This window comes from Dryobates pubescens, chromosome 16 (genome assembly GCF_014839835.1).
Source record: "Dryobates pubescens isolate bDryPub1 chromosome 16, bDryPub1.pri, whole genome shotgun sequence".
Classification (NCBI taxonomy): domain Eukaryota; kingdom Metazoa; phylum Chordata; class Aves; order Piciformes; family Picidae; genus Dryobates; species Dryobates pubescens.
In genome coordinates, this window is record NC_071627.1 from 129,574 (window position 1) to 149,310 (window position 19,737).

The 19,737-nt window shown below is 35.2% G+C and overlaps 1 protein-coding gene across 1 annotated transcript in view; it reads right to left on the bottom strand.

Annotated features, from left to right (window-relative positions):
* The window catches only part of LRPPRC (leucine rich pentatricopeptide repeat containing), a 98,530-nt gene that overhangs the window by 35,349 nt on the left and 43,444 nt on the right, over positions 1 to 19,737 (bottom strand). The window contains exons 21-25 of the mRNA XM_009904035.2: positions 18,806 to 18,936; positions 17,316 to 17,401; positions 15,496 to 15,700; positions 8,093 to 8,217; positions 7,484 to 7,590 (exon numbers count right to left, since the gene is read on the bottom strand). Of these exons, the coding sequence (XP_009902337.2) occupies positions 7,484 to 7,590; positions 8,093 to 8,217; positions 15,496 to 15,700; positions 17,316 to 17,401; positions 18,806 to 18,936 (654 nt within the window). The remainder of the gene's footprint in view (positions 1 to 7,483; positions 7,591 to 8,092; positions 8,218 to 15,495; positions 15,701 to 17,315; positions 17,402 to 18,805; positions 18,937 to 19,737) is intronic.

A 19,737-nucleotide genomic window follows, 5' to 3' on the forward strand; every position in this document is an offset into this window, starting at 1 on the left:
GTTACATCAACAGCCATAACAGACTTATGTTACTAGTACCAGAACCAGTTACCGAGATTTAGATGCCAAACCAATGTCTTGCAAGAAAACGTGTCACTTCTTCAAAGAGACAGCCTTGAACAAACAGCTATAAGAACTGATGTAGGTCATTTCTAACAGCTCTCTCTAACATAAGCATCAGTGAAAACAGAACATTTGATGGGAAGTTCTTAAACAGGCGTTTCCCTGATTCTACAAAAATGTCTATGAAAATTTCGTAAATTCCACATAGCCTGGGATATTTTTGCATGAAAACTTACTTGAACAAAGTTTTTTTTCAACATAAACACTGTATGCTATAATTGAATATTCCCAGAGTTAAAACTTTTGGCAGATGTCCCCACTGTCACTATGCAAGAGGTGTGCTGCTTAATCAAGAAGTTAAAAGAATATGCAGATACAAAGTTTCTGTAGCTTGCATACCCATCTAAGTCTAATTGATGGAGGAGGTAGTTAAAACTCTCTTACAGTTATATTTTTGTTTCTAATTATTCTTTCATCTTCAAAAAGCAATGCATTAGGTGTTGTTTTTTTTAATGCAGGTTGAATCAATTACTGTAAGATTTTTTGTTGTATTTCTTCATAGCAGTAGTTAAGTGAAGAAATACAGAAGACATGGAAGATTGTTTTGATTATTTGCTCTGAACATACCAACTATTAAGCAATAGTCTGAAACTTTGTAAAAGATGAAGCCGTTTAAAGACTACAGGATCTAAAAGGCCATGGGATCTAAAAATCATCTGTGCATCTCTCCCACTCCAATCATACTCACTGTGAAATAAAACAGGTTACTTTTCTCCACTTCAGATTTTCTTTAAGTCACTATCAGGATGGCACTAGAGTTGACATGTTTGGGTATGGTAGGCAATGGAAGTAACACTTTCTTCAAGGTTATCTTCCACCTTGAAAGAAGTCTAGCTGTAGTGGATTTCAAAACTAGTTTCTTTGGTAATGACACAGAGAGACACCCTCATTCATTTTATTCTTGCTAAACAAAAAGAACATTTGCGAACTGCTCACAACTAAGATAGGATTTCTCTCAAAAAATGAGTGATTACTTTTGGTCCTTGTTTGCAATTGTGTCCAGAAATTGAGGACTAAACACAACCCAAACACCACAATACTGATTTCTTCAGTGAGAAGCTCATCTGAAACACCTGGACACTAACACAAATTTTTTGGCAAAAGATAACTATTTGTCCTCCTTAACTGTCCTGCTGGGGGTGATTAGAATGCAACCAAATGCTCTAATTTCTGCCTATCCTTCAATCACCCAAGGTAGCAACTAGCCTACTTCTACTAGGTTAATTTTTACAGAAAAAAGCAATAGTAGTTTATAATAAGAAAATACAAAGCTTATAGTCTCCACTGGGAAAGATTTTACTGCAAAACAAACTCTTCTCAAAATCCTGAGGGATGTTCTAGACTCAAAATATTAAACATTTTTTCTTTGCATTGCAATGTGGCTTTATGTTGTATGACGAATGTGAAAAGCATTACAAAACTCAATTGTTATCTTCCCTCTAAATAGAAATGGTCTGGAGCTAAGAGAGTATACACAACTCTTGCCTATATCCCACTTTCTAAACACACTACCCACTCCTTTTCTGACAGGAAGTTTTTCAGCAGTCATCTCTCTTCCAAATGCACTTATTTGAAACTCAGTCCTTTGCTTTCTTTTAAGTAGTGAAGAACTCCTAAATGATATGCACTGAACTAGTAGGCAAGGAGTTTTTCTTATTAATCCACACAGACATGCACTATGCACACACAAAATCTAACTTCACTAATAGCTGTATCAGAGGCCAGTTTCATAAAGAGAAGTAATGCTTTTATTACATTAATAGGACTCTCAATGTTGAGAAAAAAAACAAAATCTTTTCTTGTAATTATAGGGCTTGCATGCCTAAAAGCTCTTCAGCCTTTCCTCTCTTTCTCAGTTGTATGCAGTTACTTAATAAAAGCTATTACACCCCCTACAAACTACCCCTCAGTCAGATCATGGTTATCCAATACCATTTGTATGCCACATTCATAACCATTCAAATTTTGTCATAATCACCTCCACTCTTTTCTTAGCAGAATATATAAAAAAAGGTCTTCGTAGTTAAATTCAGATGCTATATATAGACATCATTAAATTACACATAACTCCCCCTAAATCCTGATGTCACAAATCAAGAAAGCATCTTCTCCCCATAGTTTATCTCCAGCACAAAATCCGCAAGACTCAATTTTATGATGCAGACTCTTAAAAAAAAAAAAAAAAAAAAAAAGGCAGCAATCTGGATGAAAGAAGGTTGTAATCTCTCAACATCAAACAGAAATATTCTCATTGTTTTTATGGTAGATTAAATCCAATGGCAACTGGTATCCTGAGGTCTGCTGACACTGGATGTCACAATTCTGTGCTTAAATCTATTTACCTACTGAATTAACTTGGCATCTGTTGATAGATATATTCCGTACACTGAACTCACCCAAAACAGTTCTTTTGTCAGGCCTTGAATGTCAGCAGCAAATGCTTTTACCCTCCTCTGCCATTTATTCACATAGGAACACATTTCATTAAAATACTTCACAATAATTTCTCCCTCAATTCTTTACATTAGTGTCTTGAGATATAGTATATATTTGATTATTAAATATTAGTGATGTATTTAGTAGAAAAGCAGATGAGGCAAGATTCACATTTAAGTAAAACCTGGTGAAAAGAATTCTGAAGACATTTTTGCATATTAGGTGTCACCATTTTAAAGGGAGGTTCTTCTAGTTGTAGCAAACGTATCCAGGTTGGTCTTCTGAAAAAATTTGCCATGCAGTTCTGAGATCCTTCCCTATATCCCAAATAGAGTAATAATTTCTGATCCTTCACTTTCAGTAAAACTACAGCAGGGCAGACAAAAGAGATTTTAATCTTTCATTGAAAGAACAATTTTAAACTTAATAGCTTATGTATTTAGCTAGAAAGATTTAAAGAAATACCTGTCAAACAAGACAGCTGAGCATCTATACCAACTCCTACCTCCTATCAGAGTCCATAACCTAACTCAAAACACCAGTGACTGGACACCCTTCCTTAATGTGGTGCTTGCTTTGTTTTTTGTTTTTTTTCCCCCTCTGGTCAGAATTCTTTTTCTGTCCAATGAAATACAATTGAAGCTGTAGCGACTTTATCAACAGAGTGCAGAAATTGATTTAACACCATTTTAAAACCTTGCATACTTTAGCCACAGGTGCAAAGTGTTCATTTTCTACTTCATGAAAATGCAGTTTAGACTTTTACTAAGGAGATTTACAGAAGGGCTTGTTTGAACATCTGCTGCAGGACTGTTACAGTACTTAATGATATATAAGTCCTGTAACTCTATCAGAAAGAGCCAAGCACAGGCATGGGCTTAATTACACACAGAGAGTATTTTCATTATTACATTCAACATGAATAATAAATGAAATAAAAAGGGCCTGTCTAGAGACACCCAGCTACTATGCAGGTAGAACAGCTGTGAGAGACAATAGAAAGGTGATTGTAGACAGGAGGGGGTTGGTCTCTTCTCCCAGGCAACCAGCACCAGAACAAGGGGACACAGTCTCAAGCTGTGCCAGGGGAGCTTTAGACTCGAAGTGAGGAGAAAGTTCTTCACTGAGCAAGTCATTTGTAATTGGAATGGGCTGCCCAGGGAGGTGGTGGAGTCACCATCCCTGGAGGTGTTCAAGAGGAGACTGGACGTGGCACTTGGTGCCATGGTCTAGTCGTGAGGTCTGTCGAGACAGGTTGGACTTGATGATCCTTGGGGTCTCTTCCAAGCTTGGTTATACTGTGATACTGTGGTAAGGAAATTCTGTCTACAAGTAAGAAGCTAGGCTCTAGAAAATTCTGTTTCCATATGTGTATTGGACTTAAAAGAACAGCAGGCCAAGCAACTCTTCTCTGATGTACTACCTGAGGCTCTGGAGCAAAGTATATGAAGAATTACTTAAGACTCTCTACAAGAGATATTTTCAAAATAAAACAGTATTGTAGAAAACAGGTCAAGAAAGTATTTTTCTGAAAGTTAGGTTTTCTCCAATCTTATATATTGAAGTTTATATCCCTTTCATTTAGCTTATAGTATTTTAATGTAATTTCATTTAGCTGCAGTCAAAATGTATCGAATTAGAATTTTTCTGTTGGCTTGGTTTTGCAATTTTATTTTATATGAAAAAAAAAAACCCACCACCACCAAAATTGAAAGAAAAGCACCAGAAGATTGCCTTTCCAAGTAAGGGGAAAATTCCTAAGTATCTAGAGCTAGATTTAACAACATAGAAATCATGCTGTGACACTCCCAAAGAAAATCAAGCTTTCATATGACCTTAGGCTATGCGGCAAGACGACAGATACACTAACTTTGTTTTCATATGATCATCTTTGAAGGACTATAGACAGGAGCTAACTCATCATATGAGGTGCAGTTATGAACCAAATCATGCATTCACATACTACAGCACCTAATGGTAGAACTTGTTTCCAGTGGAAAGCAAAGGACCATCTACCAGTACATTCATCTACCAGCATAACTTCAATGGCTCAGGAGTCTCCAGGCACAGCTAGAATAAAATAGATATTTACTTCACAGAGCAGCCAAGGCTACTTCATTTGGAAATACTGTTTCCAAGAGAGGCTTTCTTCTCTAGCTACCTGCCACAGAACAAATGAGAACAGACTTTGAAAAGCTTAACAAAGCAGTCTAGCAATAGCAAACTGTTACCTTATCAATCTGTGTGAAGCCTTAGAACTCAGCTGCATTTCCTTCCGCCAATCTTAATCACAGCTGCTCTGGCACCGAGCATTGCTTCAAAAGAGACTCACACCACCTAACTACCACATACATCTGTTTACTTGTTCTCTTTTGTCTCATTTCCTTTCTATTCAGCCTTTACTCTATCATTCCAGCAAACAGAGGATTCCCAGAGATCTCAGTTTTCTTGCTGTGATAATATTCCACAACACAAGCTTATATGCATATATGACTGGATAATGCACCTGCACAACTATGACTTAATTTTTTTTATCTCACTCAAATCTTACTCTTCTTATTTTCTCTCTATTGTAACCCAGTTCTATTTTACCAAAGATCGAGACTTAAGAGTTATTTTCTTATTCCTAGAACTTTGAGTTCAAAGTTTTTCATAACAGCACTTTTCTCTAAGTTTCACATCTTGTATAGCTCTGATTTCTAAAAATAGCCTGAGCAAGCAAGGCGGTAGTCTTCAATGAGTAACACCCCAGTTAACTGACCATATCCACCATGGTCTTCATTTCCTTGGCTCCTAAGGAAATTTTTCTCAGGCTTTGTTACCGCCTTTCTAGATACCATTTATTAATTCCACAGATACTTTCAGAACACATGGTATCACTAAAATCAACTGGCCACCATAATCAGCAATACACAATTAAAGTACGTGCTGAAAGCTTGTCTGTGCGTAATGGGCAACAGCATCTGAAAAGAGAAAGTAATGCCAAGCTGCACTGAGTAATATTTCATGAGAAAGGGAAGAAAAAAAAAAAAAACAAAAACAATCTGAGATGACTAACAAGACATTTGGTGATAAACACCACTGGAGTAGAAAAAAATGAAACCTACACCTTGTACTCTTTCTACATTGTACCAATTAAGGCTTTGAATTCCCAGCAAACAAAAGGCAAACTCTAACTTGCTTATAGTTCAAAACAACAAAAGCTATTTTCTACTTCAGTAAAACACCAACTTAAAAGTTTTGTTGGTTTTTTTTTCCCTCTTGTGAAAAATACTGAACATACTGTTACATAATGAAAACAGACTTTAAAATATAACATACTATACAGTAATTGACTTTGTGCCGCTTCATCCACTACTAAAATACATGCACACTAGTCCTAGTTAAATGCCTGTAGGTCTACAAATTAAAATCTCTTTTTCTCAGTAGCATATACAAAGCTCAAATTCACACTTAACTGAAGTTAGATGAGAGAAAGAAAACCTATTTATAATAGCATAAATAGCCAGATAGTCAGGCATTCAGATTTACATTTAAGTGTCTGATCATAAATAATTAGTAGCCGGAAGCAAACAACAAACACTGAGTATTTGCAGAGATAATTTGGCACCTGGTAAGATAATAAAAAGGTTTCAAAGCCTCAACAATCATAAAATGTTTTCTGTCCTAGGTATGACTGCTGAACTGTAGCCACCACTCCAAGTTTTGAAAAAGTTAAGTGCCAGTATCAAAGAAATAGTTGCTAAACCACACCGAGCCCAAGCTGCACTCCTCTCGTTTTATTTCCAAATGTCAGATTTCAGTTTGCCTACTGAATAAGCTTTAATCACTATTAAAAGAACTTAAGTCCTCAGTGTTGTCTTCCATCAGATACTGATATTTCTATTCTTTTGTGTTAAAATACTTGAGCTCCAAAAAGTCTTCTCAGAAGAAAAAACCATCAATTCTCTATCACTGTGCATAGCAATTTCCACATATCCCACAGCAGGACAGTCCCCGTTTCATCACAGAAAGAAGCAATCTTAAGATTTTTTTAAATGCAATAATTCTATTACATAATCCAAGGCATAACTGCCATTTTAGATGTTATTGAGGAAATTAAGAAAAGTATGCTTTGTGATATGAGGGGAAAAGAAAAAAGAATACAACAAAAATTATGTCACAGAGTTGTGTATGGACATAACACAAAACCTATGAGGACCTAGTATTACTTTTTCTGCAGTGCATCTCTTCTCACACATCAACCAAAAACTTATGCAGCATTTCAAAAACATACAACTACATTAAGAAAAAAATAATCACAATCTGAGCAGACTTTGCAGCTGCCCCTTTGACTTATCAATTTCAGTAAGCACAATTTCAATCAAGTCTAGATAAAATATATTAATCCTAAATAGACCAAGTTTGTCACCTACCACTTCCTATAAGCTGCTTACTACCCTGAAAAAGAGAGAGGGAAGAAATGCTAAATTAAATGCCAAACAGTAGCAGACAGCGCTTGTTTGGCTGATTAACTTGTAGACAAGCATTACAAATAAATCTGAGCATGGTCTGCAGCAAATTAAATTCCAGTGCTTTTAAGAACAAAGAATTCCTTCGGAAAGAGGATTAGCAACTTTACACCCAGGAATGCCAGTTTAATTTAATTGTTCCACAATCCGATATTTAATATGCAAATATCATTTTGATATATAACAGCAAACTTGAAAAAAGTCAGGAAATAATTTCAACATACAAGACTGTCTCTCTTCTGAACTGTAATTATACAAAATAAAACTAGTCGAAGTTTTTTTATTATTATTATTGGGACTGAATTCTATTAACATGAAACAGAACAAGTCTAATTAAAGGTTAAAAACTTTAAATGTTTCTAATTAACAGTCTAAATAGATGCACAATTAGAGTACTATAGTTAAAATCCCACCTCAATGACCTTCCTGGCCTCTTTGTATTTTCCTGTTTGCAAGAAGGCAAAGAAGAGATCATAAAGAGCCATCATGTCACCATATTCTCTGCTTATAAAATCTGAAACTAAACAAACAACAAAACTCATTAATTTACTACATGCATTGAAGCATTTTAATACAGTCATTGGATATTTTTAATACAGCAGTTTTCCAAACATCACAAAACTAGAAAGAGGCAAAAAATTTGGAAATTTATGAAATGACTACAACCTATTACACAGTTTGCTGTAGCTTTGCAGTTGAGCATATTTTAAATGTTTGGGTTTTTTCTGCAATAGATTTTAAATTATGTTCAGCAAAATAGATTATATATTGGCATTCCCCACTTGTACAGAGGGAGGATAAAGAATTTCTTAACTGCACAAATATTTGAAGAGAAGAAAGTCTTTTACTATTATGCTGTGTTACTATTAAGTTGATCCTTAATAGTAACATACGCAGCTAGAACAAGTATTAACACTGATCTTTGATCTTTCAGTTGAAAGGAATGATTTTCAAAGCCTGGAAGAAAGGCCTCCAAAAAACAACCCATATAACCAGACAAGATTTGACTACAAGCAACTAACCCTTCTGCAGAAGATCAGCATCTCCTTTTTCTATCAGTCTACAGTAGACGTTATGAAGCTGAAGAACTTTACCATACTTCTTATAACAGTCGATTAAAGCTTCCAGAGCTGCAGACATGTCATCCCTTGTGAAGTGAAATAAAACAAGAATAAATCAAACATTCTCAGTAGAAACAGTACATGCTGAACCCACTGCAGTTTTGAAAATTTCAGGGGAAACGCATTCACTAGTCCATAATCCAAGAAAGCATTGTTTTCCCTCAACTTGCTACAGTTATTTTTAAACAACAGCTGAAGTTTTCCTACAAATAAATACCAAGTATGCTTGAGAGCCACAGAAATGAAAACAGAACTGCAGATTTACGCTTAAACCTCTCAGCTGTGTAATTTTTGATTGCATGACTACTGTTCACTATAAATTAACCAAAGGTATCTGATTTAAAATTCTTAAATTCTGCTATGTACTACTGTGGTGAAACTCCCAATTTAATGGGAATTTCAACTTTTATTTAAGAGCTGACTTCCTTGAATGCATTTACTCAGGAGCCTTTGAACAGTAAGTACCAGTCACAAGTACAGTATTTCCATTTTTGTTGTCTCTGCCCTTCACTAGATTTTCCCCTATATATAAAGTGTTAACATCTTAAAATTGTCATAAAAACCATCAGATCAGTATCTTAAACTAATAGTAAATACAAATTAACATTCTAAAATGTGCAATTAATAAAACAGTGGGGGAAGACAATTTAGGAAAAAACAAACAAAAAAACCCCAAAACCAAACCAACAAAAAAAAAAAAAAAAAAAAAAAAAAAAAAAATCACTGAACAGCAGCAGCTGAAGGCCATAATAAAACTGACTTGAAATGATTTTGCATTCCTGAATCAACTTGATTATTGATCAACCAAACCTTAACAAATCAAGATATTACTGTTAAAACAAGCCAAATTCAGATGTCCTTTCCTCTCCAATCTGTGCAGCACAAATTTTGCCTTTTCAGAGAATGAACTGACTACCATATACTAATATACTCATTTAATGTCTTAAATATTTTAAAAGACAGAAGAATTAATTTGGTTCAGCAATACCTGCATTCTGAAAGCGAACCTAAGATGATGGATTTCTACCTTAACCCCTTTACTGAGCCCTGTTTACAGTGCATCTTCTGGCACCCCATGGAGTCATTTGAATTTTTGTCATTTGGGGTGAAGACTAAATTACAGGTTAATTTCAAAACTGCACGTAGATGTTGCAGGCTAGATTACTGTCATAAAAGAGAAATACTATGGTAGTTACTGCAGACAGATATGAAGCTTTATATAATCAGTATTTTTCTCCTGCTTTAGATGCAAGTTCAGTTAACATCTAAAAAACCCCCAGTCTTACAGAAAATGACTCAATTTCTAAGGAGGCACAACAACATTTATGCATTAAAATTAAAGTTTTCAGTGATAAACCTAGCTTTTCAGATTGATGCTTAAAAAGCCACAGTATCATCTCAGCTGTATTCCTAAAGGATTGAAGTGACTGTTTTTAGGTCAAAGCTATCAATATATGAATAATTGGAGTGTCATTCAAAAAGGAACATTAACAGTTTTCTGGTACCAAAATGTACACTTCTAAAGGCTGTAGATGCAGAGAAAAAAGCAAGCGAAGAAGAGAAAAACATAAATGGAAATAATGCACTTGTTACTGGTATCTATTGGTCAAAGCTGCCTGAATAAGTCCACATTTAAGGAGGTCAGTATCTTGTGCACTAACTCACTAAACATTTGCTTTTAATCTATCTAAATTGGATGTATTTGCCCAGTTGCATCCAAGTAGCCCATCAGTCACCCAAGCAGCCCATCAGTCACCCACAGTTTAACACAGACAGGGTTTATGAAACAAATAAAACTGGCAATAACCAATTATAACGCAATAAAAGACAAAGAAGTTCAGCCTCTACAAAGACATTGTACTACTACTGCAAAGAAAACAAACTTATGTTTCCGCTCAATATGCAACAACCTGTAGTATTGCTTAACTGTCACAAACTGCAGTTAATTCCAAGTACCAGCTTACTCCTGTAAGCAGTTTCTAACAATACTGTTAGAAAATGAATTAAAATGAAAAGTAGGAACTTAGTGTAGGCTCCAAATATTGATTAAGGGTAACACTTTAATGTTTCTTCTTATAACTGTTTACCTAAAAAAAAAAAAGAAGAAAAAACTGCACAGAAGATTTTGCACATATTAAGAAAATACTGTTTAGACATACAGACCTTCAGTTAACGAACAGTCCTTGATTTGAAAATAGCAGTCTCCCTGTTGTAGCCCTTTTAGCTTCCCAAAGGATACTTCCTACATCATTACATTAAAAGCCTGGTCCAAAATTACTTATTAATTAATAAGGATCAAGTTAAAAAGAAATAAAGACGAAAAAAAAAAGGTGGTAATGCCAATATAGTCATAGGAATGTTGGGAAAAAAATCTTACTGCCAGAGTCAGTTTGGATTAAAATTTATTATTATTTAAAATGTTAACACAGATGATCCACGCTTCATTTTGAGTTGGCCAGATACTACAGCTTTAAGTCACTCATAAATACTATCTGTTCAGGGCTTACACCCGCTCCACTTCAAAGATGAGGTGTAATTTGCTCTCATTGAAACCTGCTCTTCTGAAAAAGAAGAGATACTGCTATGTCTGAATGACAGAACAAACCTCAAGCATCACTGTATTATACTTGGCTCTTCTATAATGCCGGAAGAGTTCTACTTTGGCAGTTATTTTTCAATTAAGACATCGCAAGGTTTTGAATTAATTTGGTTTCTGGTTAGGGTGCCTATGAAGTCCAAGATGGGCCCAATCCTCTATATTGTTTTTGTGGGCATTTTTACTCACACAAAGATAGCTGAAGAGAGAAAATTACTCAGATGCCTGTGTTCAGAATACACTCTGCAGCAGGACTGGCTATAACGTGCACACATATAACATCCCCCTCCAATTCCAACAAGCCACTCCCCTTTTGCTTCAAGAATGTAGCACTAAATCTAACCCCTTTTTACTTGTAATAAACAACTTTTCCAACCAAAGAGTCTCTCTGATAAAAATAAGACTCCAAATATTGATTTTAATTGGAATGAAGTGCTGCAACATTATGCATAAAGCTTTAGTGAAGTGGCAATTTACCTAAGGGGTTTACTGATTGAAAAGCTCTCAAACCTGAAATCACTAGACGAGGTAGAAAGAAAAAAGGGACTCTCTGGGGTGGGGGTGGAGGGTAGACTGGTAAAACAAATCCCTCTCTACAAATCTGAAGCAGATGTTAAGAGTAGAGGGAAGTCAATTCAGCAAGATACAATCAGCTTTACAAAAAAATTATTCTGTTAAAAGAGAACGGGCTCTTGAAAGAGCTAAATGATTTTCTGTTCATTTGCCATACTAAGGAATCTTCAAGGAGACTCGTGTTGCAATTACAACTAATCCTCCCCAAAAAATTAACTGTGTTGAAGGCTTTGTAATTTCCCTAGGTACAATTTAGCTGTCACTTACTTCAAAATTTACTCAAACATGCGTTCGGAACAGCACTAACTTCACATGTCAAGTGCTTTCCAGCCAATTGAGTCTAAACTGGAAGTCGGTGTTAAACAACTGAATGATTAGACAAGATAGCTCATTTCCCTGCTCTTTTGTTCAGAATAAAATGCCACATTTACATTATCAGACTCAACAGGATTTTCTGACAGAGGGAGAATAAACCCTAGTGAACACTGTCCGTACCAAGCACATGAAGCCTGTCATTTACCAATCATCCTTCAAAAAGCAATAGCCATGAATGTAACTTAATTACGACCCAATGATCCTTGATGAAAAATCATCTTATCACTGTCCTGTCCCCACAGGGCAAGTGAGACACCTTTGTCTTTTGGCACTGGCGATGCTAAATTCCTAATTGCAATAATGAAGAATGAGAGCCAAACGTCCCTAATTTCATTGTAACATATAAAAAGTTCTGATACAAATATCTGAAATAAAGTTTCTAAAAATTAGGGGTGGGGGGGGAACAAAACCTTCTCCCCACTACAGATAATTTTTTCTCCCACTAGAAATGCCACCTCTTTTTAAAAAGATGCTGATTTTTAAGAGTAACTTTAAAAACAATTAACTTGTATGTGCTACAGAATCATCGCAAACAAAATCCTATGATTGAGAATTTAACTCCATGAAAACAACAGAAGGAAAACTGTTGTCAAGGCACTGTATTCACACTGCAGCTACTACATATGAAACTAAACAAAATGGGTTTATGGGTTTTATCAGATAAATCACAAACCAGCACACAGGGCTTTACTGAACAAGGCTGTATTAAAATACACTGTGACACTATTAAACAGTGTACATTACTCTGTTAACTTACAATATTAAAATACATTTTTCAAGAAACACAATTCACCTATAGCCTTTTGACAATTTAAAATACAGTTATCAACTGCCTGCATTCACTGAATTAAAACTACAAAATACTTTGTTTGTACAGTCTGTAACAATGTTTTCACAGTTTAGCTGCAAGTTTTCTTTCTTTCCCCTGCTTAAGATCACTTCTAATACTGAGAATTAATAAATTTCAAACCTTAAGATGTTTTGTTTTGTCTCTTTTCTCAGAGGTAATATTATTCCAAGAAAGCAGAAACAAACTTATGTTAATGAAAAGACGGGAACCACACCAAGGTTTTATCTCCTTGGTGGGTTTTCCCTATTTTTGGATGTCCAGAAGTTGGTTTTCATAAAAAGGGAGTCATGAGTGGGTTTTACATCCATCAATTTATCATCCTGTAAACTGTCGTTACCGAAGTACCATACAGCACAGGAGCAGGTTAGTTAGCTTCACTAACCTCTTCAGTTTTGTAAAAGGGCTCATGTTCAGATAGGTTTCTTCTGCCAGGTGGCAGAAAAGATAAAAGGCAAAATGACAATCGTTAAAAAATTTGATATGGTATTGGTAACAGAATATTGTCTCATTCTTAGCAGTTGGAAGTTCAGAAGACATCTTTTAAGGAAAAGTACAAGCTGTTCACATCCCTGAAGATTTTAGAAACTAAAGATTGTCATATTTGTCTATGGCAGGTTTATCACCTGCAATGACAGACCAAGTGGACTGCCTCAATTTTTAATGTGATTTTGTCATCTTGAGAAACTGTTCAGTCATAAATACAGACGACAATTAAAAGCAGAGGGCTGTTCTCCTGAAATGTACTCAGGGCAAAAAAATCCCAAAGACAGTGTGAATTCTCCCTCTTTTCCATGCTCTGCTGAAAACTGCTACTTTTGACATGTATTAGGACTTAAAGAATTTCAGAATATTCAGGACTGGGTGTAGAAAAAAGGGGCAGATGAAAACATTTTACACCTACAGTTGCTGGAATCTTCAAAAGCAAATCACAGATTCCCCTGCAAGCAGTTAAAAAGTTTGAAATAAATTAAGAACACAACACACTAGCATAACCACTGCTGTAGAACATGGAAAAAAAAATAACCCACAGCTAATTTCAGAGACATGCTGATGACCTGCAGCTAAAAGACAGCATTTCAACATGATACTTGACATGTAGGATGGGAAATAGTAAGCACTACTGCTGAAAGAAATGACTAATGATTATTTCAGTCACTCATAACTTTCAAAAACTCTAACCATCTCCAAGATTAAAAAAAAAAAAAAAAAAAAGGAAAAGAAAAATTCAGTTATCCCTCCCACTCTCCCAAGCAAATTATACAGGACAAGCTTCCTCCCGTGTTTAAACACTGGAGAGGAAGCAAGAGTCTTCAGCCATAAGGTGGCAAAAAAAGGTAAGAAAAAAAGCTTACTTTCCATCATCATTTATATATAAGAAATGTGTTAAGAGTTAGATGTGCATATCAATGACTTGCAGCCATACAACTCCACAGTCTGGGATTACTTTGGCCTTTAAAAGAAGTCCCTATATATTAACATGATGTTTTGTAAAACTTTCCAAAAAGTTTATAATCCAAATGATTGTGGAATCCAACGAAAGGGGCACTCTTGAATGCCCCTCATTGCATCTACACATGACCACACCCTTGTTTACATCATCACATACTACTTCTCAATTGAAAAGAATCCAAGCAGTACCATGTACAACTTGCATGTCAATGTGCATAAAGCAATTATATGAAATGCAGCTGCTCTTACTGTACACTGGTATCAGATATTTTCCCAATACATTAGTTACATATGATTGCAGTTAATTTACACAAAAAACATCTGCCTTGACTGGTGATGTAACCAAGGCAGTGGCACTGACCAAAAGGGTGTATGCTCTATTCTTAATTGTTGACCACTCCTCTAAAATATTAATTTTTAGGAGACAATGTACATGTACCTACCAATAGTTCTATCTTTTAAAAAATAATTTAGAATGCAAAAAATATTCTACAGACCTTGCATACTCAGAAAACTTATCAGAACTCAAAAAACTTCACAAGCCAGACATGTTAATATGTGGCCTTGAGGCTGGCTTAGATGAAACTATGAAATAATCCCTTCATTTAAGCCAAGAACATTTCATTCACATGAACCAAACTGCAAGAAATTGCTTATCACTCTGGTTGAAAGAGATTAAAATTCAGCAAATACTTAAGTGACATAAGAAAAAAATAAAAGGATTGTGCATATGGTAAAGAAAATGAAAAGAGACTCATGGCTCAGTTTAGTAAAAAACATACATTAATTCAAATAATCCACACCTCATAATGAAAACTTATGCAAATGAACATGACACATAGAATTACGGATACTTCCTGGCAGAACGAACTTCCTTTTCTCTGTTAAGGGATTTTAAAAGTATATATGGAAGAAAGATATCATCGCAGACAAACCAGATTGTGCATTTTAAATCCAGTAACAGCAGTCTGCTGGCAATAACATCAATTATTTGAATTAATGCACACAGAAGATATTTTGGTGTCCAACAACCATCCTTCAAATCAGTGGCCATGTACTAGATGGCACAGCAGAATAATACTGTTTTGATGGGAAAACACATACTACTCAACCACATGAATTGAGATTATACCTATCATACTTTGAATTGCTATCTTGTCAAACAGATTTTAGAACCAGTCAATTAACAAGCATATTTCAATATATAACCACTTGATCTCTGGTGAGTTGGTAAAACACAGCTGCTGTTCCCAGAGACCATGATGCACAACTGCCGGAAACACATTCATTGATTACCTTTCCTAGATTGCCTCAGTAATACGTGCACACGCACATGCGCACATTTACGTTCTGGAACACTTTCAAGCACGTATGAGCAGCTGTGTACACAGCATACACAGGTCATATTAAGACAAACAAATAACAACAACTTCTTTCATCTAAAGTACAAACACCACTTACTTTTCAAGGTGAACTGTAATTAGAGGGGAATGAAGGACAGCAGTGTCTGCCAACCCCAGGTTCACAATGGTCTCATGTAATCGATTCACTGTTTCAACTTCACCTCGCACCGCAGCAGCATTAAGAATGCGTAAAAAAGATGCAACTGTTCTGTCTGAGATAGGAACATCCTTCTCTTTCATCTCCGTTAGAATGTTAATAGCATCTACAATGAAACAACACAAAAGACCCTTAGGTAATTTCATGTAGGGAAAACAAACTGCTATTAAAACAGCATTTCAAACACAGCAGGAATGTAAATTCTGGTGTATAATGCCGATTTCAAGTTAATTACTACTTGCATTTCTAAACGAGACTACAATTATAAATCCACAATAGCATGGTTTTTATCATTTTGCTGCAACTTTGACTACAAATTATAGATAGGAACTGTGTGCCCACTCTGCACCACATAACCCTGTACAGTCTGCCCTATAGCTGCAAGATTCTACTAAATGGATGCTTTTATCGTTCACTGCTAACATCTGCTAAATCACTCCATTGTTTCTTCAGCAGATGGCTTGTCACAAGGCCAGATAATAAAGATATGTTTACACTGTATATACAGCCAGACTAATGGTCTGATACCGATAGGGCCTGTTTGCTGTGTCGATACTAATTAGCCAAGGAGAGCCAATGAAAGCTTTCTAACAGACTGCATGTTAAAACATTAGGTTCATTAAGCTTCATTAGCAAGGCAGAAACATACATTTTCGTATATGGAATAAGTGCATTTTTATAATGTTCTTAATTACTGCATGGACAGAATGTTTTGACCACCTCACATCTATGAATTGTTTTATTTTCTGAGGGGCATTTATGCCCTTAAAAACAAGCTACTCTTTTCAAACTGCTTTAATGTAGAGTTGGTCATCATCTGATTTATGATTCAGGAAACCTCAGCTTTGTTTTCTGTTTTTCTTAAATTAAGCTTAGTAAGAGGTTGAGACAAATTTCAAAGAAAGATGTGACAAGAAATAAAATTAGACTAGCTTTTTTATTTTACTGAATAGTGTTTTATCTAAAACTGCAACATTTTGTGGCTAGTTTTACACTATGCTTGTATGGTATTAACATCTTCTACAAAATCATAGAATTCAATATTCAGAACTACCTCTGGAAGCTGATGAGTCTGGAGTTCTTTTAAATATCAGCCAAATCATGTAAATTTCAGAATTACACTAGAGTAAATTACAGAAATTAAAAACTTCACAGCTTAATGCAAATATCTAGAATTACAGAATAGGCAGTTTGCAGAACCTTCATTAAAAGCCCAAATTTCTGGACAGTTTGACAGACTGGACTTTAAAATTCAGTAACACAAAAAACAATAGGAATAGAAAAACATATACTTTATAAAAAGTTAGATGATTTTTTGCAGTACTTGGCTCTTATGAGAAGGTTATGTTTATAGATTTTATGTTCAGCCTTCAGACCTTCTTAAGCAAAAACAAAGCCATTAGTCTAGGCACATACGCAATTTGTGCCATAAGTCATGATCTTCAAACTCAATCCAAACAGCAATGCTAATAAAAACTAGCTGCAGAAATGCAAAAAGCACTGAGCTGTGCAAATGTAAATGACAAGCTTGCCAATCCATTAAAACTAATGGCCTGCACTGTCCAAGCATCTCTGGTTGAATTCACATGCAAATTTGTATGCAAAATGTTCAAGCACTTTTCAGAACATGATATACCATTAATATCAACTCACATTTTTATTCTTGAGGTAAGATACCTTTATTATATAGCAGAAATGCACAATGAAAGCAAATGGATTACCTTTTACTCTACCATGCCTTCCCAAGACTTCCACCAGTGCCATGTACTTTCCAGTGTCTAGAGCAACAGGTGAATCTTTAGGGAAGCTAGAAATTAAACCATTAAGATTTGTAACAACAGAAGCTCATGGATTCTTCTAAGACTGATTTTTAAAACTACACAACAAAACAATGGCACCAAGAGCTAAAAGTTATAGTAAGTATTAAAGGAAAAATCTAACAGACTTTAAAAGATGTACCATTAAAACATAATTTAAATTATTATCCACACACCTTCCTACCCCTAAAGCCCGAAAATTACACTTAAAATAGTGAAATGCATAGAACAGGTTATCTCACATACACCTGGGAGGAAAAAAGTCAGTCCACATGGCCAGGGCAGGGCTATATTATTTTTAATTAAAAGTATGACACTATTTGCCTGTATTAAGTAGTTAAAAATCTATTTTATTTTCTAGTTTCTGCTATGTTGTTTGGTTTTTTTTTTCTGGCTGTTTTATAAATAATTCCTTTTCTGTTGTTTGTTTTGGTTTGTTTTTTAAAGAATTTAAAGAGTCACTCCTTAGCAGTATTATGCTATATTTGAGACAGGCAAGTGAAAACATGCTGCTGCAGTGAAGCTCCAAAGCTCCACTAGAAGACAACTTTACTTGATGCAAGCTATCTATGGGGATTGTGTGCAAGTGGTATTACAGCCAAAACCAAACCTTACAATTACTTGCAGAACAGAACATCTCTTGATATTCATAGATCAATCATTTCACCTAATTTCAAATGCTAGCATGATGTAATAAGCACCTGCTTTACTAACTTACGGTAAAGCCAAAGCTTTGTGAGCATGTATGAGAGTGAAAACCTGAAAGTAAGACATAACTTGCTCTATATTCCTATAGCATTAGATTGAAAGGAGGCTTTCATGAGAAAAAGGGAAGGGGCAAACAGAAAGATCTGTAAGAATTTGCTCTAGGATAAGTCATGCAGAATATGTTTAAGCTTGGAACTAATTTTCACAGTCTCAACAGTCTCACAAGCTCTGAAAGTTAAAATTGAAAGCATAATGCTTGTTGAATCTTAAAATAGTTCACTCAAACACTGCTATTCTGAAGGAAATATACGTTGTGCAGCATATTCTAAATAGGTGCTTTCTAACATACAATACAGGTACATTTTTTTCCCTTAAGACAAACTTCAATTTTGACACTATGTATGTTTAAAATGGTAGATCTTATATAGTAATTTGTGGGTTGTTTTTTTTTTTTTTAAAGAATAAAATTATGGACCATAGAAAGTAGCTGCTTCTGACATTCAATTATATAAAGCAAATTTTTTCTTTCAAAAAAACCACACCCATGACTGTTTTAAATGCACATACATTGGTGGGGAAAACTAATTAAAAATGGATGAGGGGCTTAATACTCAACCTACTTAATTCAACAAGGTCTGTGTATCAGCATAAATCTCTGTGACATGTTTCAGTGCCGGTGTACTTACACTTTTTCTTTCAGGTTCATTGCCTCTTCTACATTATCATGTCGACAGCACAAATTTATTAAGGCTGCGTAGCCACCGACAACCATGTCCGGTTCGTATTTGGCTTTCACTTCAAGGGCTTTTTGCATATTCTAAAAAAGGAACAAAGCAAAGATGTGAACTAGAGGAAAAAGGAGTATGACATTATGATTCTTGTGTGTTCAGTGTGTAGTTAAATGACTGCTTTAGTGCTTTCAGTTAAAGATTATGCTGAAAACACAAGGCTGCAATGCAATAGCGAATTTTAAGAGTGGAAGTTATTTTGCAGAAATTAGTATTTTTCTAAAGCATCTTTTAGATTAACACGAGAGTAGATTTCTAATCATATTCTCTTGCTTCATATTTATTTTTCTAGCAGGTTTTAATGCAAAGATTTGGGGTTTTTTAATCCAAACAAACTGTAAACGTGATTAACCCAAATTCTGAAATAGCTCTTATTTATTTGGAATTCTTAACAATTTTCACTTGCTACACTGCCAAACAGAACAAGACTACTTTCTAAAGAATAAGGAACTACTTAATGATCCCCCAGGAAGCTTTTGTGTGTGTGTATATATACACACACATACACACACACAGCTACTCATATATTTGACCACTTTGAACTTACAGTGGTGTTTACTTCTACTCTTATTCCATATGCAAAAACTGCACAGACAGACAGCTGAGAATCACTTTCTAAATTGTACTCTTTGGCCACACAGAATATTGTGCTGTCATTTGCACGACTCCTACTGCTCCTATATATATGCATAGCTTTATAGGCACGATCATACTGAACAAGAAACTGAATAAAAGTGTGGTGATACCCCACAAATTACAGACACACGCTAAATGAATGTAAACTACAGCTGGACGCCTGCCGAACGAAGGCAAGAGACCCTTTATCTCAG